Genomic DNA, 19,963 nt, shown 5'->3' with positions numbered 1-19,963 from the left:
ATTGTGCGAGGGCACCGGGAGATGAATCGGGGGAGTGAGACCCCAAATTGAAAAGCACCACAGGTTGGCCAATGGGAATTGGTTTTTAGAACCCATAGAGTAAGAGGGCCAATGGTTTGGCCGGAGAAAGACCCCGGGTAGTGTAAAGTTGTTAAAGTCATTTAGGAAATAGTTAGGATTGAAGAACCTGTCGCACCATACGCAGCCACTTACCTGTGGTGATGATGATGACTCCACACCTGTGTTTTCTTTGTTTGTGTTGCAGAAATGAGAATTGCTGTTGGATTTGTGAGACGCATCACGACGGGGATGAGACATTGGGGTGATTCCATCTCTCCCTCCCTAGGAGGGACTGATGATGAATTGGTGATGGCAAATTTTGATGTTGAGTTGGAGATGGCAAATTTTGATGAGAGTTGAAAATGGCAAATTTGATTGGTTAGGAGGGAGAGAAGACGAATTTGGTATATGGGAGGAACGGGGAAGACAGTAGGGATGTTTGTTGATTTGTAAAGTAGATGTTTATAGGTAGTGTTGTGTTTTGTGGATACAGTAAGGGGTAAGGGAGGGGCCATGTAGGTTACCTGGTGGGGGGGGGGGCGTACGATAGGAACGTACCTGTCTCACCTGGTTCCCATGTGCCCCCAGTGTGCATCACCTTACATTGCGTGCACTTTTGCGCCCTTACCACCTTACTCACTTGTTTCTTCTTTTGTCTCCCACCTCCGAGGATCTGGCTTTGGGGTAGAGAGAGAGGAGAGAGAGGTGCTGGCTGCGCAGTTGTGGGCCTGCACTTTCGCTGTTTGCTGCCGGGATCGATACACCATATGGACCGCAATGTTTGTGGCCACCCACAATGGACCGCAGTTCGTTTGCGGCCAAGCACCACCCGGGGATGGACCTATGGATCAACGTGGCACCTATGCCATACAGGTGAACCACTAATAGTTAACACCACCAAGTGCACCACAAGAAGAGCAAGAGACACCTGCAGGGTTAGGGGTTGTCGAATTTATTTTTATTCCAATGAACAATGGTGACTGCACCGATTGGTGGTGGGGTGGTGCTGTTGATGCTCGGGAAGGGTGCTCTGCACGTTATTAAAGGCCGTCGGCCACAGAGCACTCGTGGGTTGGTGTATCGATGTTGGCAAGCGCGCTCTCTCTATGCATAACATCTGCATGTGTTCCTCCAAAAACAGGTCCTGGATCGTAGTGTAAATAGCAGCGTAGTCTTGTAAATAATGCTCCCTACCGGCTGTATGTTTAGTTTGAGAATTCTTTCCGGATTCGGTTATCCTGTGGGTGTGTTTCTGTGAGGAGAAGGGTGCAACGTCGCAGGGGGACATATTTACTCATTTGTGAATATCTGTAAAACTGTCGCACTCAGGGTAGAGTTAATAGTAGAGGGAACTACATTGCGTGCCACACTAAAGTAGGTAAAAATTTATCGGGTCGGGACGCCCCGAGGGTAGAGAAGGGTGCAATGTTGCGAATATGGAATTTGGCCTCCATATCCGCTTGTAAATATTCCCCTATTTTCTCCAATACTCCCCAACTTTCCCCGATCCCCCATTCCCTAGTCCCATTGCATGTAAATAACAATCAGTAGAGCCGACCTTCCCCTTATTCCCCCATTAAATGTCGTGCCCAGGTCCACCGCACCACACGTAGACAACTTTCGGACATCTTCCTAGTTATTCTTATTCTATGTCAGTTAAGGCCTCGTCTCCATTAATTATGACTCTTCGTTGCACCAGAATGTGATTATATGGCATCAGTAGTGAGTTTAGGGCCTTTCCCATACCTCCTTCCATCTTCTTCCCCAACAATTACAACAACAACAGAGGAGATGGCGGCGGAGCGGGGGAGGATGCGTCCTCACACCGGCTCGATTAGCGCCATAGACCATGCGCTCCACGGGGTTACCACGAAGGGGCTCCTTGTCAGCTCCTCGTCAAGGGCGGAGCCTGGTAAACCCCCCGGACGCACCCAATGAGAAGCAACGTGCCGATTCCACGAGGCGGAGCTAACGAGCCGAGGGCGTGTCACTCCCCGCCGGATATACGCGGCCCCGCGCCGGATGTGACGTGAGATGCGCACCCAGCTTGGAGAAGGAAAGCCACCTGCGAGCGCTGAGTCAGATGCGCCTCAGCTTGGAGAGAGAAGCCACCGCCACCCCCAGCGCGACGATACCTCCCCGCATCTTTGGACCGGACCGGACCGTACTGGACCCTGCTTTGAGCCAAGAGTGCACCTTGAGCCATCGATACCCGCTGTCCTTTTCATCAACCCCCGTGTGAGTCAGCCTTGTCCCGTTTGTCTGTCGTCTGTCCGGGGTTAATATAAGAGTGTGTCTAAGTGCTTGTCTTTCTATGCTGTCCCTCTTGTAGTTGTAATCTAACCTTCCGCCTTAATATAACCTCCTCCGGAGGTCTTGAGAACTGAACCCCTGGTGTCGTATTGTGTTATTGTAATCCAGCCGGGTGTCTTCTTTTTCTTATTGAGCCAGCATCGCGCGACTTCGTCAACGTCGAGTATAGTCGGGTAATTTGTGCGGACACGACGGCCATTCCGCTCGGCCCACTTTAACATCAAAGTCGTGTCTGTAACAATATATATATATATATATATATATATATATATATATAAATAAATAAATCGCTCTTTCGGTGTTCCTTGCAAAAAGATTTTAAACATTGTTATGGCCAAAAAAAATTATCTCACCAAAAAATTCAAAGCACTTCCCTTATAAACAACGTTTTTGGTTGTGTTGAATGAATCTGTTGCTGCTGCGAAATGAATATTTTTAAGACAGCAAATGCAAGAAGCATCAAGATATAGTTGGCCATGTGTGAAAACTGGATCACACAGGTACATACAATTAATCTCTTTGCAAAGTTTGATCTTGAGCCTCACAATTTATTTATTGTCATGCCAAATGCCAGTTGTGGTGGGAACTGACATCATTGGCAAACTAATGGAAAGGACTAGTCAGTGAGCTGTATTGCAATGCCAGGAATTATCACCGTTTTGTGTGATTCCGCAAATTTTGCCTGCAGTCGTCGTTCGTTGATGATGCCCGGCGACCCTTCAGTATTTTTTATATTACTCATCTTGACAAATTGGATTAAAGTTGAAATTACAAATAAAAACCTTCATTTATCAAATAAATTGCTCATCCCTGTATTTGTGCGGTGTATTGGCCAGATGAATGATCAGAAAAAAATGAATCTATTTTGTTGAGCATGGGAGAAAGGTTTTTTTTTTGACAAACAAGTTATCAATGATACCATTAAGCATGTTCCCAAACAAGGTTATAGGAAGAATATTTAAGGGCGAGTTGAAAGTGGAATAATAGAAATGGTCAGTGAAAAATGCAATAGAAAATTACAATGCATGGCTGGATGAAATTTATGAATTGCTTGCTCTCTAATTTTAGATCACACCTCGATAGGTAAAACTGGGACAGCATTTACCTTAACCCATCTTGCCATGGATCTCCACGTTCTGGTTCGTGGGCATCAACGTTGCAGACATTTGGTTTGCAAGGGTAGTTCTTCAAAGCTTGGCAAACCCAGTAACGCTGTGCATGTGATGTGAATGGGTTAACGATAAGGAGTAAACCTGCATTGCAAAGGCAGAAATGCAAATGTCATACTGAGCTACACTTACTTTGTTCATGCAAGTCCAAAGCCAACCTAAACTCGAAGGGTAGAACCCATTGAGAAAAGTGAAGCTCAGGAATAAGAGGTTAAAATGTGGACTGTGCTGGGTCGTATCAAACAACAGAAAAAACTAGAACGTCACTCGGTAGAGAGCATACATACCTCCACCAGGCTGAACAGTTTATGTTTTGTATCCCACTGATAGGCCGGATCTGGATTCGGACCTGAACCAAAATCTAATCGGCTTGTTCTTGTCACCTAACCACAAACTCATCCACCAAGTTTAGTAATAACTCGTCCATAACTTTTTAAAATATTGTCGCACGAATGCCCTCGGTTAATACCGTGGGATCGCGGATGACCAAACGAACTTTAATGGAGATTGGAGGCGTTTATTCAATGACGGATTTGACTACACAGCACGAGGAAGAAGGAAGAAGAAGAAGAAGAAGCGGCGAAAGCTCTTACCTGTAGCGATCTCACCGGCACCTACAAATCCTGAAGGGAATGAACTCAAACGAACACGGGGGTAAAATGTACAAAAATAAACAGGTTTATTTTACGGAACCCGATACAAAGAAACGCGACGGAAGAACTAATTCTAAATTGGGACGTCCCCACCAGTGTGTACCCCGGTTTAGAATAGGTACACCATATCCCTGCGCATCGTAAGAGGCGACTAAGGGTTGGTGCCAGGAAGGGCATCCGGCCATAAAAAAAAACATTGCCTCAAACAGGGAACCATGATTGTCATGGGGCCCGCAAGGCTAACCCCTGCTCCAGCAGGGAAAGTGGCCTTAAAACGATCATTCATTCATTCATGGAGATCTCGCGAGATCTTGGAGACGGCGGCAGGGATTTTCGAAGCTCCACACGGTCTCCACGTTTTTCGAAGTTAAGTCTGTTCACAATTGTATTTTGTCGAAACTGTATTTATCTTTCGGTGTGTGAAGTTATTGTGTGCAACTTTGGTTGTTTCTCGGTGTTTATCTTTCATAAATTGATCGTCTGTTTGCCGTGTCGCGAGCAAGGCCTTGTACAGTGTGCACTGTACAACCTTGAGGCTTTGTTTTTCTCTCAGTGGTCCGTCGTTTGTGATCCAATAACTTTCGTTCTCTGTATTCCCAGTCTTTTCACCCATAGCCTACCTACTTCCTTGTGTAAATCTCAACTCAAAAAAAAAAACAAAAAAAAAAAAACATTTCCTTCTCTGTTCTCATTCGTTTATTCATTCTTATTCGTTCGTTCGTTCTTCGACCACGTGTTTCTCCCCCATTTCCCCAGATAGTTTTCACTCATTAACCTTCAATGTTTACACTTTCCCCTCAAGTTATGTATTCCGTCATATTTTATAACACCTTTTTCTTCTTCTTCTTTAAAAGGCTGCTTTCGACTTGCTCACCAAATCAATTCATCCCAAAAAAAATATCCATCTCCTATAGTGCCTTTTTTCTACATTCCCTAAACTCTCCTGCACTCCATCCTCCATCCAGCGTCCTTAAACGTATTTTTAACTCGAAGGTCACAAGAAACTCATTTTGCAATAAATGTTCGTTTCCCATAAATCGTACACTTTCAAAAATCCAATCTCACCCCTCCCCTCCAAATCTTCCCCATAACCCCTCCCCTCCAAATCTTCCCCATCACCCCTCCCCTCCAAATCTTCCCCATCACCCATCCCTTTCAAATCTCCCCCCTTGCCCCCTCCCTCCTAAACTACCCCCTCACCCCTCCCCGCCAAGACGCCCCCTCGCCCCTCCCCTCCTAGACTCCTGCCTCACCCCTCCCCTCCAAATCTCCCCCATATCCCATCCCTTTCAAATCCCTCCCCTTGTCCCTTCCCTCCCAAACTCCCCCCTCACACCTCCCCTTCAAATCTCCCCACCCTCATTGCTTCTCAATTTCCCCCCTCTCACTCCCCCTCCTCAAAGCGTCCTCCCCGCTTCTTCCCCCTTCAAACTCTCACCTCCATCTCCCCCAACCTTCTGCCTCGCTCTTCCCCCTCCTCAAATAACACCTCATTGTGGCTCACCCAATCACCATCAAACCTTTTGTCCGCCCCATCCTTCCCTTTCTCCGAGCTATTCTGAAATCTCTGACACACCTTCAACAGCTCTCCCTACCTCTTCCACCTCTTCCACATCTTACCCTACCCCTCCTCCCCCCTGTTCTGTATCTGCTGCTCCCCCTTCCTCTTCATTAACGGTATGGACCTCAAACATCCGGGGCCTTCGTTCAAACTTAACTGATCTCTCCATACAGGTTGCTTCTGTCAAACCAGACGTGATCTGCTTAACAGAAACTTTCCTCCTTTATGATGTCTCTGATTCCATAGTATCTCTCCCGGGCTGCTCCCTCCTCCGGTATGATAGACCTGAGCCTCGTCCTGGAGGCGGGGTTGCTATCTTTATCAAAAACTCTCTTCCTCACTCGCCCTGCACTGCACTCTCTCCACCTCACCCCCAGGAATACCTCTGGCTACGGCTTCCCCTTCGCTCCCACCTCTTGTTCATATGTGTGTTGTACCGTCCACCAAACAGTGATGACTCCATCTACATCTCACTGTCTGATGATATGGACCAACTTCTATCTACTCATCCCAACTCTCTCTTCCTCATATGTGGTGATTTCAACTGTCATCATGCCAGTTGGCTGGGTGTGGGTACCTCTCTCACCAGCCATGGCTCCTCAGCAAAGGACTTCTGCGACTCACTGGGACTGACACAATCTGTCAATTTCCCGACCCGGATCTCAGCCAACGGAACATCTTCTCTTCTGGACTCGGTTATGACTAACTTCCCTGAAAATGTCTGCTGCTCTTCTTCTGCTCCGATCGGATCATCTGATCATGTCCTTGTTAAAGTGGACATCTCTCTGACCATCCTCAGGGAGCCTGCTCAGCGTCGACGAGTCTGGCATTTCACTCGGGCCAACTGGCACGGTCTTCGAGCAGCCATCAATCATCTGGACTGGTCTCCCATCTCTACCACCTCTGACATCAACTCATCCTGGGAATTCTTCCAAAGTAAATTGCTCTCTCTCATGCACAGATTTATCCCATCTCGTCTTCAGTTGTCATACCCTTCCTCCCGTCCATGGTACACGGAATCTTGTGGTGAGGCTGTTGCCCAGAAACAACTTGCCTTCGTCTCCTGGAAAGCAAATCCAACGGAAGGAAATCTCATTTCCTTTCACAAAGCCCGAAACAAGTGTGTGTCCACCCTCAGGAGAGCCAGGAAACAATATCTCTCCGTTCTCAAGACCGAACTCTCTTATCTGTCTCCCTCTTCCAAATCCTGGTGGCGTCTGGTCAAATCCGTTTCTGGTGTTTGTTCCCCCTCCATCCCCTCCCTTACCTCAAACGGCTACACAGCTGACTCCGCACGTGAAAAAGCTGAATGCCTCAACTCTGTGTTTGCCTCTAAATCTTGTGTCCCAAACCCATCCCTCTCTGTACCCACCATACCCAGTCGTACCCTGCTGCTCCTGGACTCCGTGTCCTTTCCTCCTGACAAGGTGGAAAAGTTTCTGTCAACCCTCGACTCTGATTCTGCAACTGGACCCGACGGCATCAGCCCACGGGTCCTAAAATCCTGCTCTGCTGCTCTATCTCACCCTCTCTCTGTTCTCTTCACCCTCTCTTTTGCTCAAGGTCAACTGCCATCTGCTTGGAAATCAGCCAACATCACCGCTTTGCACAAAAAAGGTGCAAAAACAGATCCTAGCAACTACAGACCAATCAGCCTTCTCCCAATTATCAGCAAAGTCATGGAATCCATCATTGCTTCTGATATGAAATCTTTCCTCTTCTCCAATGGCTTGATCTCTGATCATCAATTTGGTTTCAGACCAGGTCACTCTACTCTGGACATGCTGCTTCTGCTGTCTCAACAATGGATGGAGGTCCTCAATGCCAAACAGGAAATTAGAGCTGTCTCCCTCGACATATCACGTGCCTTCGACATGGTCTGGCACCCCGCTCTGCTCACCAAACTCTCCTCCTTTGGTATCCATGGAAATCTCCACGCATGGCTGGCGGACTTCCTCTCTAGTCGTCGTCAACGTGTGGCCCTGAATGGGTTTCTCTCATCTCCTCTTCCTGTTCAGGCTGGAGTTCCCCAAGGCAGTGTTCTGGGCCCCGTGCTTTTTCTGGTCTTCATCAATGATCTCTCTGACTCTCTCGAAAATCCTCTCTATCTCTTTGCTGATGACTCCACTCTCTGCCGCTCCATTCCTCTTCCCTCAGATCGGCAGTCTGCTGCCTCCTCACTCTCTGAAGACCTGGACAAAATCACAGACTGGTCAAACAAGTGGAACTTGTCTTTCAATCCTGACAAATCTCACACTCTTACTATGTCTCTCCGAAAAGATCGACTGGACAACCCTCCCATCTACTTTCTCAACAATCCTCTCCAAGAAGTTCTGTCGCTCAAGATTTTGGGTCTCACTATCTGCCATGATCTTTCTTGGGAAAACCACATTTCCAAGCTGGCCTCCAAAGCCAGTCGCCGACTGGGCATCCTCCGTCGTGCGAAGTCCTTCCTCGGCACACCTGAGCTCCTCACCACATACAAGGCTTTCATCCGCAGCTCAATGGAATACTGTTCTCCCCTATGGGCCGGTGCTCCTGCCTCACACCTAGCTCGGCTTCACGCTGTTGAAACCAAAGCTTTCAGAATTATTGGAATCTCCCGCGATGAAGCTATCTCTGAGGGCCTTTCACTCACTCACCGCAGGCAGGTAGGTGGTCTTTCTGTCTTCTACCGACTCCTCTCCGGCCTTGCACCCCCAGCTCTCTCTGTGCTCTGTCCCCCAAATATTCCTACAGGTCGCACAAGATCTGCCAGCAACCCTCTGATGGTTAAACTGCCGAAATCTCGGCTCTCCGCTCACCTTCACTCTTTCATTCCTCTTTTCTCCCGCCTCTGGAACAAACTCCCTCACTCCCTTCAATCCCACTCCTCCCTCCAGGTCTTTAAAACAGCTGTTCACCACCATCTCTTATCTTCCCCCATCCAAAACCTTGATCTTTTCTACCCCCGCTAATTCACCCCAGATCCACCTTGTTTGAAATTCCAACTTCTTTCCTGGAAGTCCTGGCAGTGTCCATATGTTTTATACCTCTCCCACTGCCCCCTTCCCACGCCCCCCCCCCCCCAAAGCCCTCGCCCTCTCTCAGATCTCTCGATGTCTCCATGTCTCTCGGTCCCTGCTCTCAAATGTTGTGTTTGTGTCCTTCCCCCTCTCTCCCCATCTTGTCTACCGCTCCCTATGTTATATGTTTTATGTGTCGGTTTGTCTTTCTGTGTGATTAATGTTCGCTCTTTCACGAGCCTCGATCTTGTATACAAAAAAAAAAAAAAAAAAAAAAAAAAAAATTCATTCCACAAAGATTTCAAATATGAGACAAAGGGAGAATGAATAAAATGAATGTCTCGTCGTGTATTTGTGAATGCGAGCTTATCGGTGTCTGGCAGTGTAGCGTCGGGTTGATGCTTGAGCATGTCGTCTGACGCAGCTCTGGTTGGTGCGAACTGCCCGGTCCTTGGCGCGGAGCGGCCCTCGGCACGCCCGCTCATCAGCGCTCCAACGCAGGCCCCGCTCGTCGTTCACACACCAACGCAAGGCAGAGAATCGACAGCGTTCCTTCTCTCCACCATCTTTTGGACTGCTCATTCCTCCACCAGGTTCGAAGCAAGGGACAGCCCAGCGCGAAGGGACAGCCCAGCGCGAAGGGACAGTCAGGAGCAAGAGGGCAAGGGAAGAGAAGTGAGGGAAGAGACCGCAAGGAAGAGAGACCGAAGAGCCAGCCAGCATAGAGACAGCTAAGAACTAGCCAAGAGCCAGTCAGCGAAGAGACAGCCAAGAGCCCAGGGAAGAAAGAAAATGCCGGCGAGCAAGTCGTTTTGTCACTCGCGGTGTGACGTCAGCCCTCCTCTCTCCCAACCAGTGCCTCGTTTCTTTGTGGTCTTTAGCGCCTTCTGACGTCACCGGCGCTTGTCCTCCAATCAGCGACCTGCTTTTAAGTAGTCGTTTTGCGCCTTCCGCATTGATTGGCCGAATGTTCGCGCCTTCCGCACTGATTGGCCGAGGTGTCAACGGTCGGTGGCCAATCAGTGCGCCGCTTCCTTCCACCTTCCTTTCACCAATCAGTGGCCAGCTTCTTACCCCCAACCAATCACATGTTCTCCTGGGTGTGGCTATTGCTTCTTGGTTCTTCCAAAGTCATTGTAGCGGCGGGGAAATTATTTAATGTGTGGTGTGCTAATGGGCCTATCTAATGTCTATGGGATGTATTGCCATAAGGGGCACTGGGATGCTCACCGAGGGAACGACACACAAGGGAATTTTACCCATAATCCCTGTACTAATTAGCATGCCCCACCCCCTCGTGGCGGGGACGAAAATACAAGCTTAATCTGACATTCGGGCTACAGAACTTATTACATCTAGATTCCCTATCACGACAGTCGAGCACCTACCTATGCAGATCTACCTGGATTATAGATATTCCTCTACCCCTAATTCATAACAATATCATGTTATATGTCGCTTTTCACCCGATCTCTCAATGGTGAAGATTCACTTTAAAATTTACTAATTCTCATATCCGAATCCATATTCAGATCTTCACCAAAATCGAATCAATTCGACCTCGTCAGACACCCAACCTGTCCACCAAGTTTCGTCCAAATCCATCCACAACTTTTTGAGATATCCTGCTTTGTATCGTTTTTGGCCCCATTTCCCAATGGTGAAGAATCACTTTAAAAATCCTACAAGCCAGATCCGAATCCGGATCTTCACCAAAATCGATTCATTTTGTCCTTGTCACATACGCTACATTTCTGCCAAATTTCGTCCGAGTCTGTCCACAACTTTTTCAGATATCTTGTTCACAGACAGACAGACAAACAAAACAGACAGACATGGGTGACAACATAACCTCCATCCACCTTTGGTGGCGGTGGTAAAAATAATGATGGTGGTAATTTTGAAATAACAAAACATTACAGCAATCGTTAGAATTCACCACAGCTTTCAGAAAACGTCAAAATGAGGACATCAAATGCATAAATCAAAGGGCCTGACCTGGGAACCCAAGTAGTCCAAATGCCTTCCATTGGGATATGGGTTGCAAGCCCAATGCCTGAGCTTTTTCTTTTGAGACAGCAGACGAGTTGAGATGCACGCTGAACACCTGAAAAGGTTTGTCGGATAACAGAAATAGATGCATTTTTAGAGGTCAGCTACAATAAAATAAAACAAAACAACATATCCATGTCAAAAATAACCCAACTTCCAATTGCGGTGCCAGGACAATGTTGAACGAGAAGTAATATCATTGAGAATAGAGAAAGGCTCTCAGGCTATCTGAAGCTTCCTTAAATGCAATTATGGGGACATGGGAAAAACCAATCTGCCAATACGTCTTGCAAGCTGTCCTGTCGTGATTTCGAATGGACAATCAAGACTAAGAAAGTGAGCTTGGAAAACCTGAGGATAAATACTCCACCGAAGAAGCTATTTCATCGATGGGTTGGTGAATACACCCCATTGATTGAATCACTGAAGGTAGTCTTTAAGTACTGCTCAGCCCATCAGATGCGTACCAGCTACTTTATGACAGCTGCAGCAGCACAAAGTACAGCAATCTTATTCTTGTGGTTTCTGCTGCCAATTAAACTTGGTCTGTTTCCTTCGTTTCCAGCCTCGAAGGCTGACAAAAAGGTAAGAGATTCTGGCCTGCTGACAATGCAAACATTGGAAATCCTGATAGCACACAATCTCTTAATCGGTACAATTCTAATGAAGCAATTTGTGCTCGGCTCGTGGTTTTGAGCCAGACTGGATTTAATTTCTTGTGCAAACAGGGTTAAGGAAGTGGCTGAAGAATGAAACAAGAAAAGTTTTTGCAATTCCAAAACAATTAATGAATCAACCACTGCTCTCTTTGCAAATATTGAGAATGATGTCCTCCACAAATCCCTCTGGGTTGGCAACTAATTTTTAATGAGGCTACTCCCATTAGAATGCTCTTATCACATAAGTGGTAATCTACCCTGAGGCAACCAAAGCTCTGTGCTTTGATTTTAGGTCATGCACTATGTGCAAAAAAATGGAGAAATTAAGAAACGGCCTAACATGCTCCAAGTCCAATGAAGTTATCATTGTGGCATTGCTGTCTAATCTATATATAATGGAGCAAGTGTGCATGTACGTATGTCCGCTCTTCACCCATTGGTTGGACAGCTGACATGACACTACCCACAATTAAAACCTGAAATACTGAACCTAAAGTAACCAGAGGACCAAAAAGAGCCCCCCCCCCCCCCCCCCCGCACACTCCAATCTCACGAGTACCCAAAAGTCCCAGAGGACCAAAAGACCCCAAAGACCAAAATGACTGAAAAGACCCCAAACACCCAAAACACCCCGAAGACCAAAAGACCCTGAAGACCGAAAAGACCCTGGAGACCTAAAAGACCCTGGAGACCTAAAAGACTGAAAAGTCCCAATGGACCTCCAAAGACCCAAAATACACTGAATCCCCAAAAGACCCCGAAGATAAAAAAGACCCTAAATATCGAAAAGACCCCAAAGATCTAAAAGACCCCAAATATCTAAAAGACCCCAAATATCTAAAAGACCCCAAATATCTAAAAGACCCCAAATATCTAAAAGACCCCAAAGACCCAAAATACCGCAAAGATCCTTGAAGACCAAAAAGACAAACAACAACACAACAACAACATGCATTTTAAGGCCATTTTCCCTGCTAGAGCGGGGGTTAGCCTTGCGGTCACCATGACAATCTTCTCCATTTTGCCCTATTTTCTGCATATCTCCTTGTTAATCCCCTTGCCCGCATTTCTTCTTCCACCATCTTTAGCCAAGTCTTTCCCGGTCTTCCCCGTCCTCTACTTCCTTCCACATTAATTTCCATCACTCTTCTCAACCAGTCACTTTCATCCTTCCTCAACACATGACCAAACCATCTCAACCTGTTCCTCTTCACAGCATCAATCACAGGCTCTATTCCCATCATCTTTCGTAATTCATCATTTGTCTTCCTCTCTCTCAACGATACTCCGCACATCCACCGAACCATTTGCATTTCCACCCTTTCCAGCCTTCGTTGCTGCTCTACGTTCATTACCCATGTCTCGCTCCCATAAATCATAACACTTCTCACACAAGCAGCATACACCTTTCCCTTCAGCTTCAACGACACTCCCCTCCTCATCAGCACGCCACTCAGTTCCCGAAACTTCTTCCATGCACATCTCACTAAAGCAATCGTTGCCGAGTCTGATCCACCTTCTACATTCAGCAGGTCTCCAAGTAGCAAAATGTTTTCACACCTTCTAGCTTCATGCAATCTCCAAGATCCAACTCAACATTTCCTCCATCTGCAGCTCCCTCTGTGCACACCTTACATTTGAATGTAGCTGCCTACACTGGTTAATGACCCTCTCAGACCACTACATTTTTGATGAACCCACTCAGCGCACATTGTACATTGAATAGAGTTCACTCCGACACCCTTCCTGCACACAGCACATGGCCACTTCCCAGTTCTTTCCACCTCACCACATGCTTTACCACTTGCCATCACCTTTGTCTTTCCGATATTCACCTTCAGACCTTTTGTCTCCATACATTCCTTCCACTTGTTCATCTTTTCCTTCAGTCCATCCATACTTTCCGCAATCAACACCAGATCATTTGCATACAACTTCCACGGTAAACCCTCCTTTACGTTCTGAGCCAGCACCTCCATCACAGTAACAAATAGTAGTGGACTTAGTACCGACCCTTGATGCACTCCCACCTTCACCTCAAACTCACCACTGTTCCCGTCCTTCGTCCTTACAGCTTTGCACGCTCTTTTGTACATTGCCATCACTACTCTGATCAACCATTCCTCCACTCCTAACTTCCTCAATGCCCATGTCAATACTTCGCGTGGAACCCTATCGAATGCTTTCTCCAGATCAACAAACCCAAGAAACAACTTCTTCCTCTCCTCCATGTACTTCTCCTGCAACTGCCTCACAATAAAGAGCGTGTCTGTCGTTCCTCTTCCTGGTATAAATCCAAACTGCATTTCGTCGATCTTCACCTTCTTCCTTATCCTCCTCTCCAACACCCTTTCCAATACCTTCATTCCATGCTCCAATAACTTTATCGCTCGGTACGAGCCACACTCCAGAGGGTCACCTTTCCCCTTGCATAGAGGGACGAGGGTACTCAGTTCCCAATCCACTGGAATGCGGCCTTCTTTCACCACCAGATTACAGATCTCTGCCATTCTCTTCACACCCCAACTTCCTGCTGCCATCAACATATCTCCCACAACTCCAGTCGGCCCTCCCGCTTTTCCACTCTTCATTGCTTTTATCGCTTCCTCAACTTCCTTCTCAGTTATCTTCTCTGCCGGTCCTAAATCTGGGTTACTCTCTATGTTGCCATCCCATTCATTCTCTGTATTCAACAGCATTTCCATATATCTTTTCCATCTTCCTTGAATTCCATCTGGGTCCACAACGATTTGTCCCACTTCATCCTTCAAGCAACTCACACCCATCACATCACACCTCTCTTTCGCTATCTGCTTTGCAATCCTGAATACCGCTCTCTGACCCTCTTCCGAATCCAAGCATTCTCCGAACATTTTCCGACATGCCTCCTGCGCCTTTGCTACCTCTTTCTTTGCAGCCTTCTTGGCTGCCTTATAACTTTCATGCTCTGCTTTTTCTGCTCCCGTACCCTTTGCCTTCTGCCACTCCTTGAACTTCTTCCGCTTCTCGTCAATCCTCTTTCCAACTTCATCATCCCACCACCATGTTTCCGAGTGCCTCGGTGGTCCTTTTGTCCATCCACATACCTCACCAATGGCTCCCAACAGACTATCTTTCATTGACATCCAACCACTTTCAGGCTCAACCACATCATCCTCGACCCTACTCAGCCTCTCTTTTAATGCCTCCCTTACTGTCACCTCTTTCAACCTCCACACCTTCATTCTCGGTTGGTACTTCACCCGCCGAGCTCTCCTTGTACCTTTCACCCTTATGTCGCAGACAACCAAGTGGTGCTGTGAAACAGCCTCCTCCCCCGGGATCACCTTTGTGTCCCGGAGGTGCCCCCTATCTCACCTATGCACCAGCAGGTAGTCAACGGTTGTCATCGACCCACCTGACGTGTAACAAGCTTATTATCCTCTTTCTGGAACTGAGTATTACAAATCAACAAATTAGCTCCATCAGCAAACTCCAAAATCCTTTCACCATCTCCATTTCTCACACCATATCCGTAAACCCCATGAACTCCCTCAAAACCGTCCATACTCCTTCCCACATGTCCATTTAGGTCTCCTCCTACCACAACAACTTCCTCATCTTTCACATTTTCCATCAGCTTCTCTATCGCACAGCAGAACTTGTCCTTTTCTTCATCGCTCCGACCAACCTGCGGAGCATATCCCGAGATGACGTTCACCAAGAGCTTTCCAATCATCATTTTCACCATCATCAACCTATCACTCATTCTAGTCACACTCACCACACTGTCTACAAACTCCTCAGAAAACAGGACACCAACATCATTCACGCCCTCCGGGCACCCTTGCCACACAAACTTGTATTTCTGTCCCTGCCTAACCTTCACCATTCTCACACCACTTCCCTTCCATCTCGTCTCTTGCACACAACACATGTCCACTCTCCTTCTGATCAATACATCCACCACTTCTCCTTATCTCCCGGTCATTGTCCCTACATTCCATGTCCCAAACCTCAGAAACCAATCTCCACTTCGGGCTGTACCCTGCCCATATGTAGTTGTAATTGTCATGGTTAGACTCTTTTTGAGGCAATGTTTTTATGGCCGGATGCCCTTCCTGACGCCAACCCTCTTAGTCGCCTCCTTCGACACGCAGGGATACGGCATACCTATTCTAAACCAGGGTACACACCGGGAACCGAAAAGACAAAAATACCCCAAATACCCTTAACGACCTAAAAGGATGAAAAGACGCCAAATATCCTTCAAGTCTCAAAAGACCCAAAATAATGAAAAGACCCAAAAGACTGAAAAGACCCAAAAGACCCCAAATATCCTTGAAGTCCCCAAAAAACACAAAAACGGAAAAGACCCAAAAGACCCTGAAGACCCAAACGTTTGAAAAGACCCTGAAGCCCCCCAAAGAAAACCTTTAAAGGGGAACTCAACCACAATTTTTTTTCCTGAAAAAACACTGGCAATCATTAATTACGGTCTAATTTGAAGGGAATTTTAAAAAAAATTGCCAATCACAAAGTGCCAAAAAAAACCTTATGGTGCTTTTTCCATTGCACAGAACGGTACGGTACGGCACTGTACAGTATGGTTCGGTAAACCCCGTGTCATTTTTCCATCCCCTGTGTGAGGTCGTGAAGCCGACCTGTGTGAGGCGAGTGGGGAGAGTAGTGTAGGCACCTCCCCCACTCCTTGCGTCATGTGGAGCCCCTCTCCCACGACGGGGAGACCCTCTCCCATGGGCGTCGCTACGCGGGGCCCATCTCCCGTGGGCGTCGCCACGCGGAGCCCCTCTCCCACGGGCGTCGCCACGCGGAGCCCCTCTCCCACGGGCGTCGCCACACGGAGCCCCTCTCCCACGGGTGTCGCCACGCAGAGCCCCTCTCCCACGGGCGTCGCCACACGGAGCCCCTCTCCCACGGGCGTCGCCACGCGGAGCCCCTCTCCCACGGGCGTCGCCACGCGGAGCCCCTCTCCCACGGGCGTCGCCACGCGGAGCCCCTCCCACAGGCATCGCCACGCGGAGCCCCTCCCACAGGCATCGCCACGCGGAGCCCCCCTCCTACGGGCGTCGCCACGCGGAGCCCCTCTCCACGGGCGTCGCCACGCGGAGCCCCTCTCCACGGGCGTCGCCACGCGGAGCCCCTCTCCACGGGCGTCGCCACGCGGAGCCCCTCTCCACGGGCGTCGCCACGCGGACACCCCCTCCCATGGGCGTCGCCACGCGGAGCCCCTCTCCACCGGCGTCGCCACGCGGAGCCCCTCTCCACGGGCGTCTCCACGCGGAGCCCCTCTCCACCGGCGTCGCCACGCGGAGCCCCTCTCCACGGGCGTCGCCACGCGGAGCCCCTCTCCCACGGGCGTCACCACGCGGAGCCCCTCCCACAGGCATCGCGACGCGTAGCCCCCCTCCTACGGGCGTCGCCACGCAGAGCCCCTCTCCACGGGCGTCGCCACGCGGAGCCCCTCTCCACGGGCGTCGCCACGCAGAGCCCCTCTCCACGGGCGTCGCCACGCGGAGCCCCTCTCCCATGGGCGTCGCCACGTGGAGCCCCTCCCACGGGCATCGCCACGCGGAGCCCTTCCCATGGGCGTCGCCACGCGGGGCCCCTCCACGGGCGTCGCCACGCGGAGCCCCTCCACGGGCGTCGCCACACGGAGCCCCTCTCCACGGGCGTCGCCACGCGGAGCCTCTCTCCACGGGCGTCGCCATGCGGAGACCCCCTCCCACGGGCATCGCCAAGCGGAGACCCACTCCCACGGGCGTCGCCACAAGAACCCCTCCCACGGGCGACACCACGTGGAGACCCCCTCCCATGGGCGTCGCCACGCGGACACCCCCTCCCATGGGCGTCGCCACACGGAGACCCCCTCACAAGGGCGTCGCCACGTAGAGACCCCCTCCCATGGGCGTCACCACGGGGAGACCCCCCTCCCACGGGCGTCGCCACGGGGAGACCCCCCCTCCCACGGGCGTCACCACGGGGAGAACCCCCTCCCACGGGCGTCGCCACGGGGAGACCCCCCCCTCCCACGGGCGTCGCCACACGGAGACCACCTCCCATGGGCGTCGCCACGCGGAGACCCCTCCCACGGACGTCGCCACGCTGAGACCCCCCCCCTCTCCCACGGGCGTCGCCACGCGGGGACCCGATCCCACGGGCGTCGCCACGCGGAGACCCTCTCCCACGGGCATCACCACGCGGAGACCCTCTCCCACGGGCATCACCACGCGGAGACCCTCTCCCACGGGCGTCACCACGCGGAGACCCTCTCCCACGGGCATTACCATGCGCAGACCCTCTCCCACCAGCGTCACCACATGCAGACCCTCTCCCACGGGCGTCAGGTAAAGCCCCTCACACACAAGTCACGTGGAGCCCCTAACGCACGAGTCACGTGGAGCCCCTCTCCCACAGGCGTCACAGAAGGATAGATACGCCATTGTCAGTTGTTCAGGTGTGTTTGAATGTGAGATTCAGGGTGCAATTATGTTTACTTTTGGCAATACTAGGGCATGCCCGTACTATATCTATATCTAAAATTATATCCCCCCCTCTATTTACATGAAATGGTTTGGTCCATGAAATGTTTTGGTCCATTCGCAACGCCAAAGCGAACGGCGAACGCTTTACATGAAATGGTTTGGTGCATGAAATGTTTTGGTCCATTCGCAACGCCAAAGCGAACGGCGAACGGCTTGCGAGTACAGTGACAATCCCCCCGGGGTTTTAATTAGTTTTAAAACATCGTTTAACGCCAACATAGCGCCAACATAGTTTGCCGACGGGAAATAAATGAATACGCTCTCAAATGTGCCATCCGAGGCAGAGTGTGTCCGCCACGTTCGGCACACGCGATAGCTCGCTGCTCTCTGATTGGTTGAATCGTTTTTTGGACATAGCTCGGTAAGTAATTGTCCGATTAATATGAAACCTTGAAAAGGCACATCCTCGGGTCCCCAGCAATATACCTGGCAAGTTTAAAGTATATCGGACCCGTGGTTGTCGAGAAACAGCGGTCACAGACAAACAAACGTACAAACGTACAAACAAACAAACACACAGAGATTACTGGAATTATAGATAGATAGGGGCTAAATTAAAATGATATGGATGCTAAAATGGAAAATAAAATGGATATAAATTAAATTTTGCGATTACAAGTCAAAATCCTCCTCTTCTTCATCAGAGGGGGTGGGGGGGGGGGGGTGGTAATATCAAGGAACAATTTAACTCAAACAGCGAATCATTTTCGAATTTCCACAAACATGCCGAGGTGATGCATCCTTGGTGGCTGTAGTAATACAAGCTAAGATGGTTTCATGCTACACCAATGGCCGAAAGATCCGAGGGCTGCCAGAAATTGGATGGTTTGTCCAAAATATGGAAGTGTGGATCGGACCTACAAAATGTTTATTTTGTGTTCAAAACATTTTACAGAGAACCATTATGAAGCAACAGAGATGACTATAGGTATTGTGATTATCCGCCATGATTAGGAGAGGATACCATCCCCACAATTAAGCATAAGGAACAGCCGTCGCTCAAAATTGTAAGGTGATCTCTACGGAGCTACCAGCATATGGACACGGGCAATTTGATTGGTGAATCTAACACCTGTGTTGATCTGCCGGCGACCGATCTCACCTCACTAGATGTGCTGGTTAACATCACCACCAACATGCCCTATGCATCTGAAGAGCTCAAAAACCCAAGCTAACAACACCCACGACCAGAACCACCCCATACCCCACCTCCACCCACAATCCCCCATCAACTGTCATCCGAGCTAACGATACCCACGACCACCCCACACCTCCACCCACAATCCCCCATCAAAGGTCACCCCAGCTAACAATACCCATGACCACCCCACAACACCCCCCACCTCCAACACCCCCCACAATCTCCCATCAATGGTCACCCTAGCTAACAATACCCACGACCACACCACACTTCCACTATCCCCCCACAAACCCCCATCAAAGGTCATCCTAGCTAACAATAGCCACGACCACACAACACGCTCCCCTCCCTCCCCCCCACACCATGCATCCACTATCTCCCGACAATCCTCCCATGAACAATCACACCCACAATACCCACCACCCCACACGAACATCGAGCCAAACTTCATCTTCAAATTGATTTCCATTCTGAAGGAGAGGAGATGTCATGTAATGCTGTTCCTGTTCCGTGTTTTGTGAAATAATATATATGCTCTTGCGACTTGAGCAGGATCATGTGAGATCTCACAAGAGTATGCCACAGCTTAGGTCTGGCAAATAGGGCAATTATCTTACACCACCCCACACCCTCCTTCCATTCCAGATCACCCCCACAATACCCATCACAATGCCATACCCCCTTCATAATCCCACATCAACCGTGTGGCCGGGCAGTGGAAGTGTTGAGTCTGTTCCTTGTCGTGTCCATGCCGTATTTATTCGGTAGTTAAATACAACTGATTTTACTTATCAATTAATACAAA

At 49.4% G+C, this 19,963-nt stretch overlaps 1 protein-coding gene across 5 annotated transcripts in view; it reads right to left on the bottom strand.

The window, feature by feature from the left end:
• The window catches only part of ALKBH1 (alkB homolog 1, histone H2A dioxygenase), a 92,440-nt gene that overhangs the window by 40,648 nt on the left and 31,829 nt on the right, over positions 1–19,963 (bottom strand). For 3 of the 5 annotated variants that reach the window (XM_068131158.2, XM_068131159.2, XM_068131160.2), the window contains exons 2-3: positions 10,760–10,868; positions 3,479–3,626 (exon numbers count right to left, since the gene is read on the bottom strand). In XM_068131158.2, the coding sequence (XP_067987259.1) occupies positions 3,479–3,626; positions 10,760–10,868 (257 nt within the window). The remainder of the gene's footprint in view (positions 1–3,478; positions 3,627–10,759; positions 10,869–19,963) is intronic. The other 2 variants (XM_068131162.2, XM_068131161.2) reach the window with 1 other exon arrangement.

This window comes from Myxine glutinosa, chromosome 11, assembly GCF_964187855.1.
Source record: "Myxine glutinosa chromosome 11, kmMyxGlut1.1, whole genome shotgun sequence".
Lineage (NCBI taxonomy): Eukaryota > Metazoa > Chordata > Myxini > Myxiniformes > Myxinidae > Myxine > Myxine glutinosa.
This window is presented reverse-complemented; position numbering and strand designations above follow the sequence as displayed.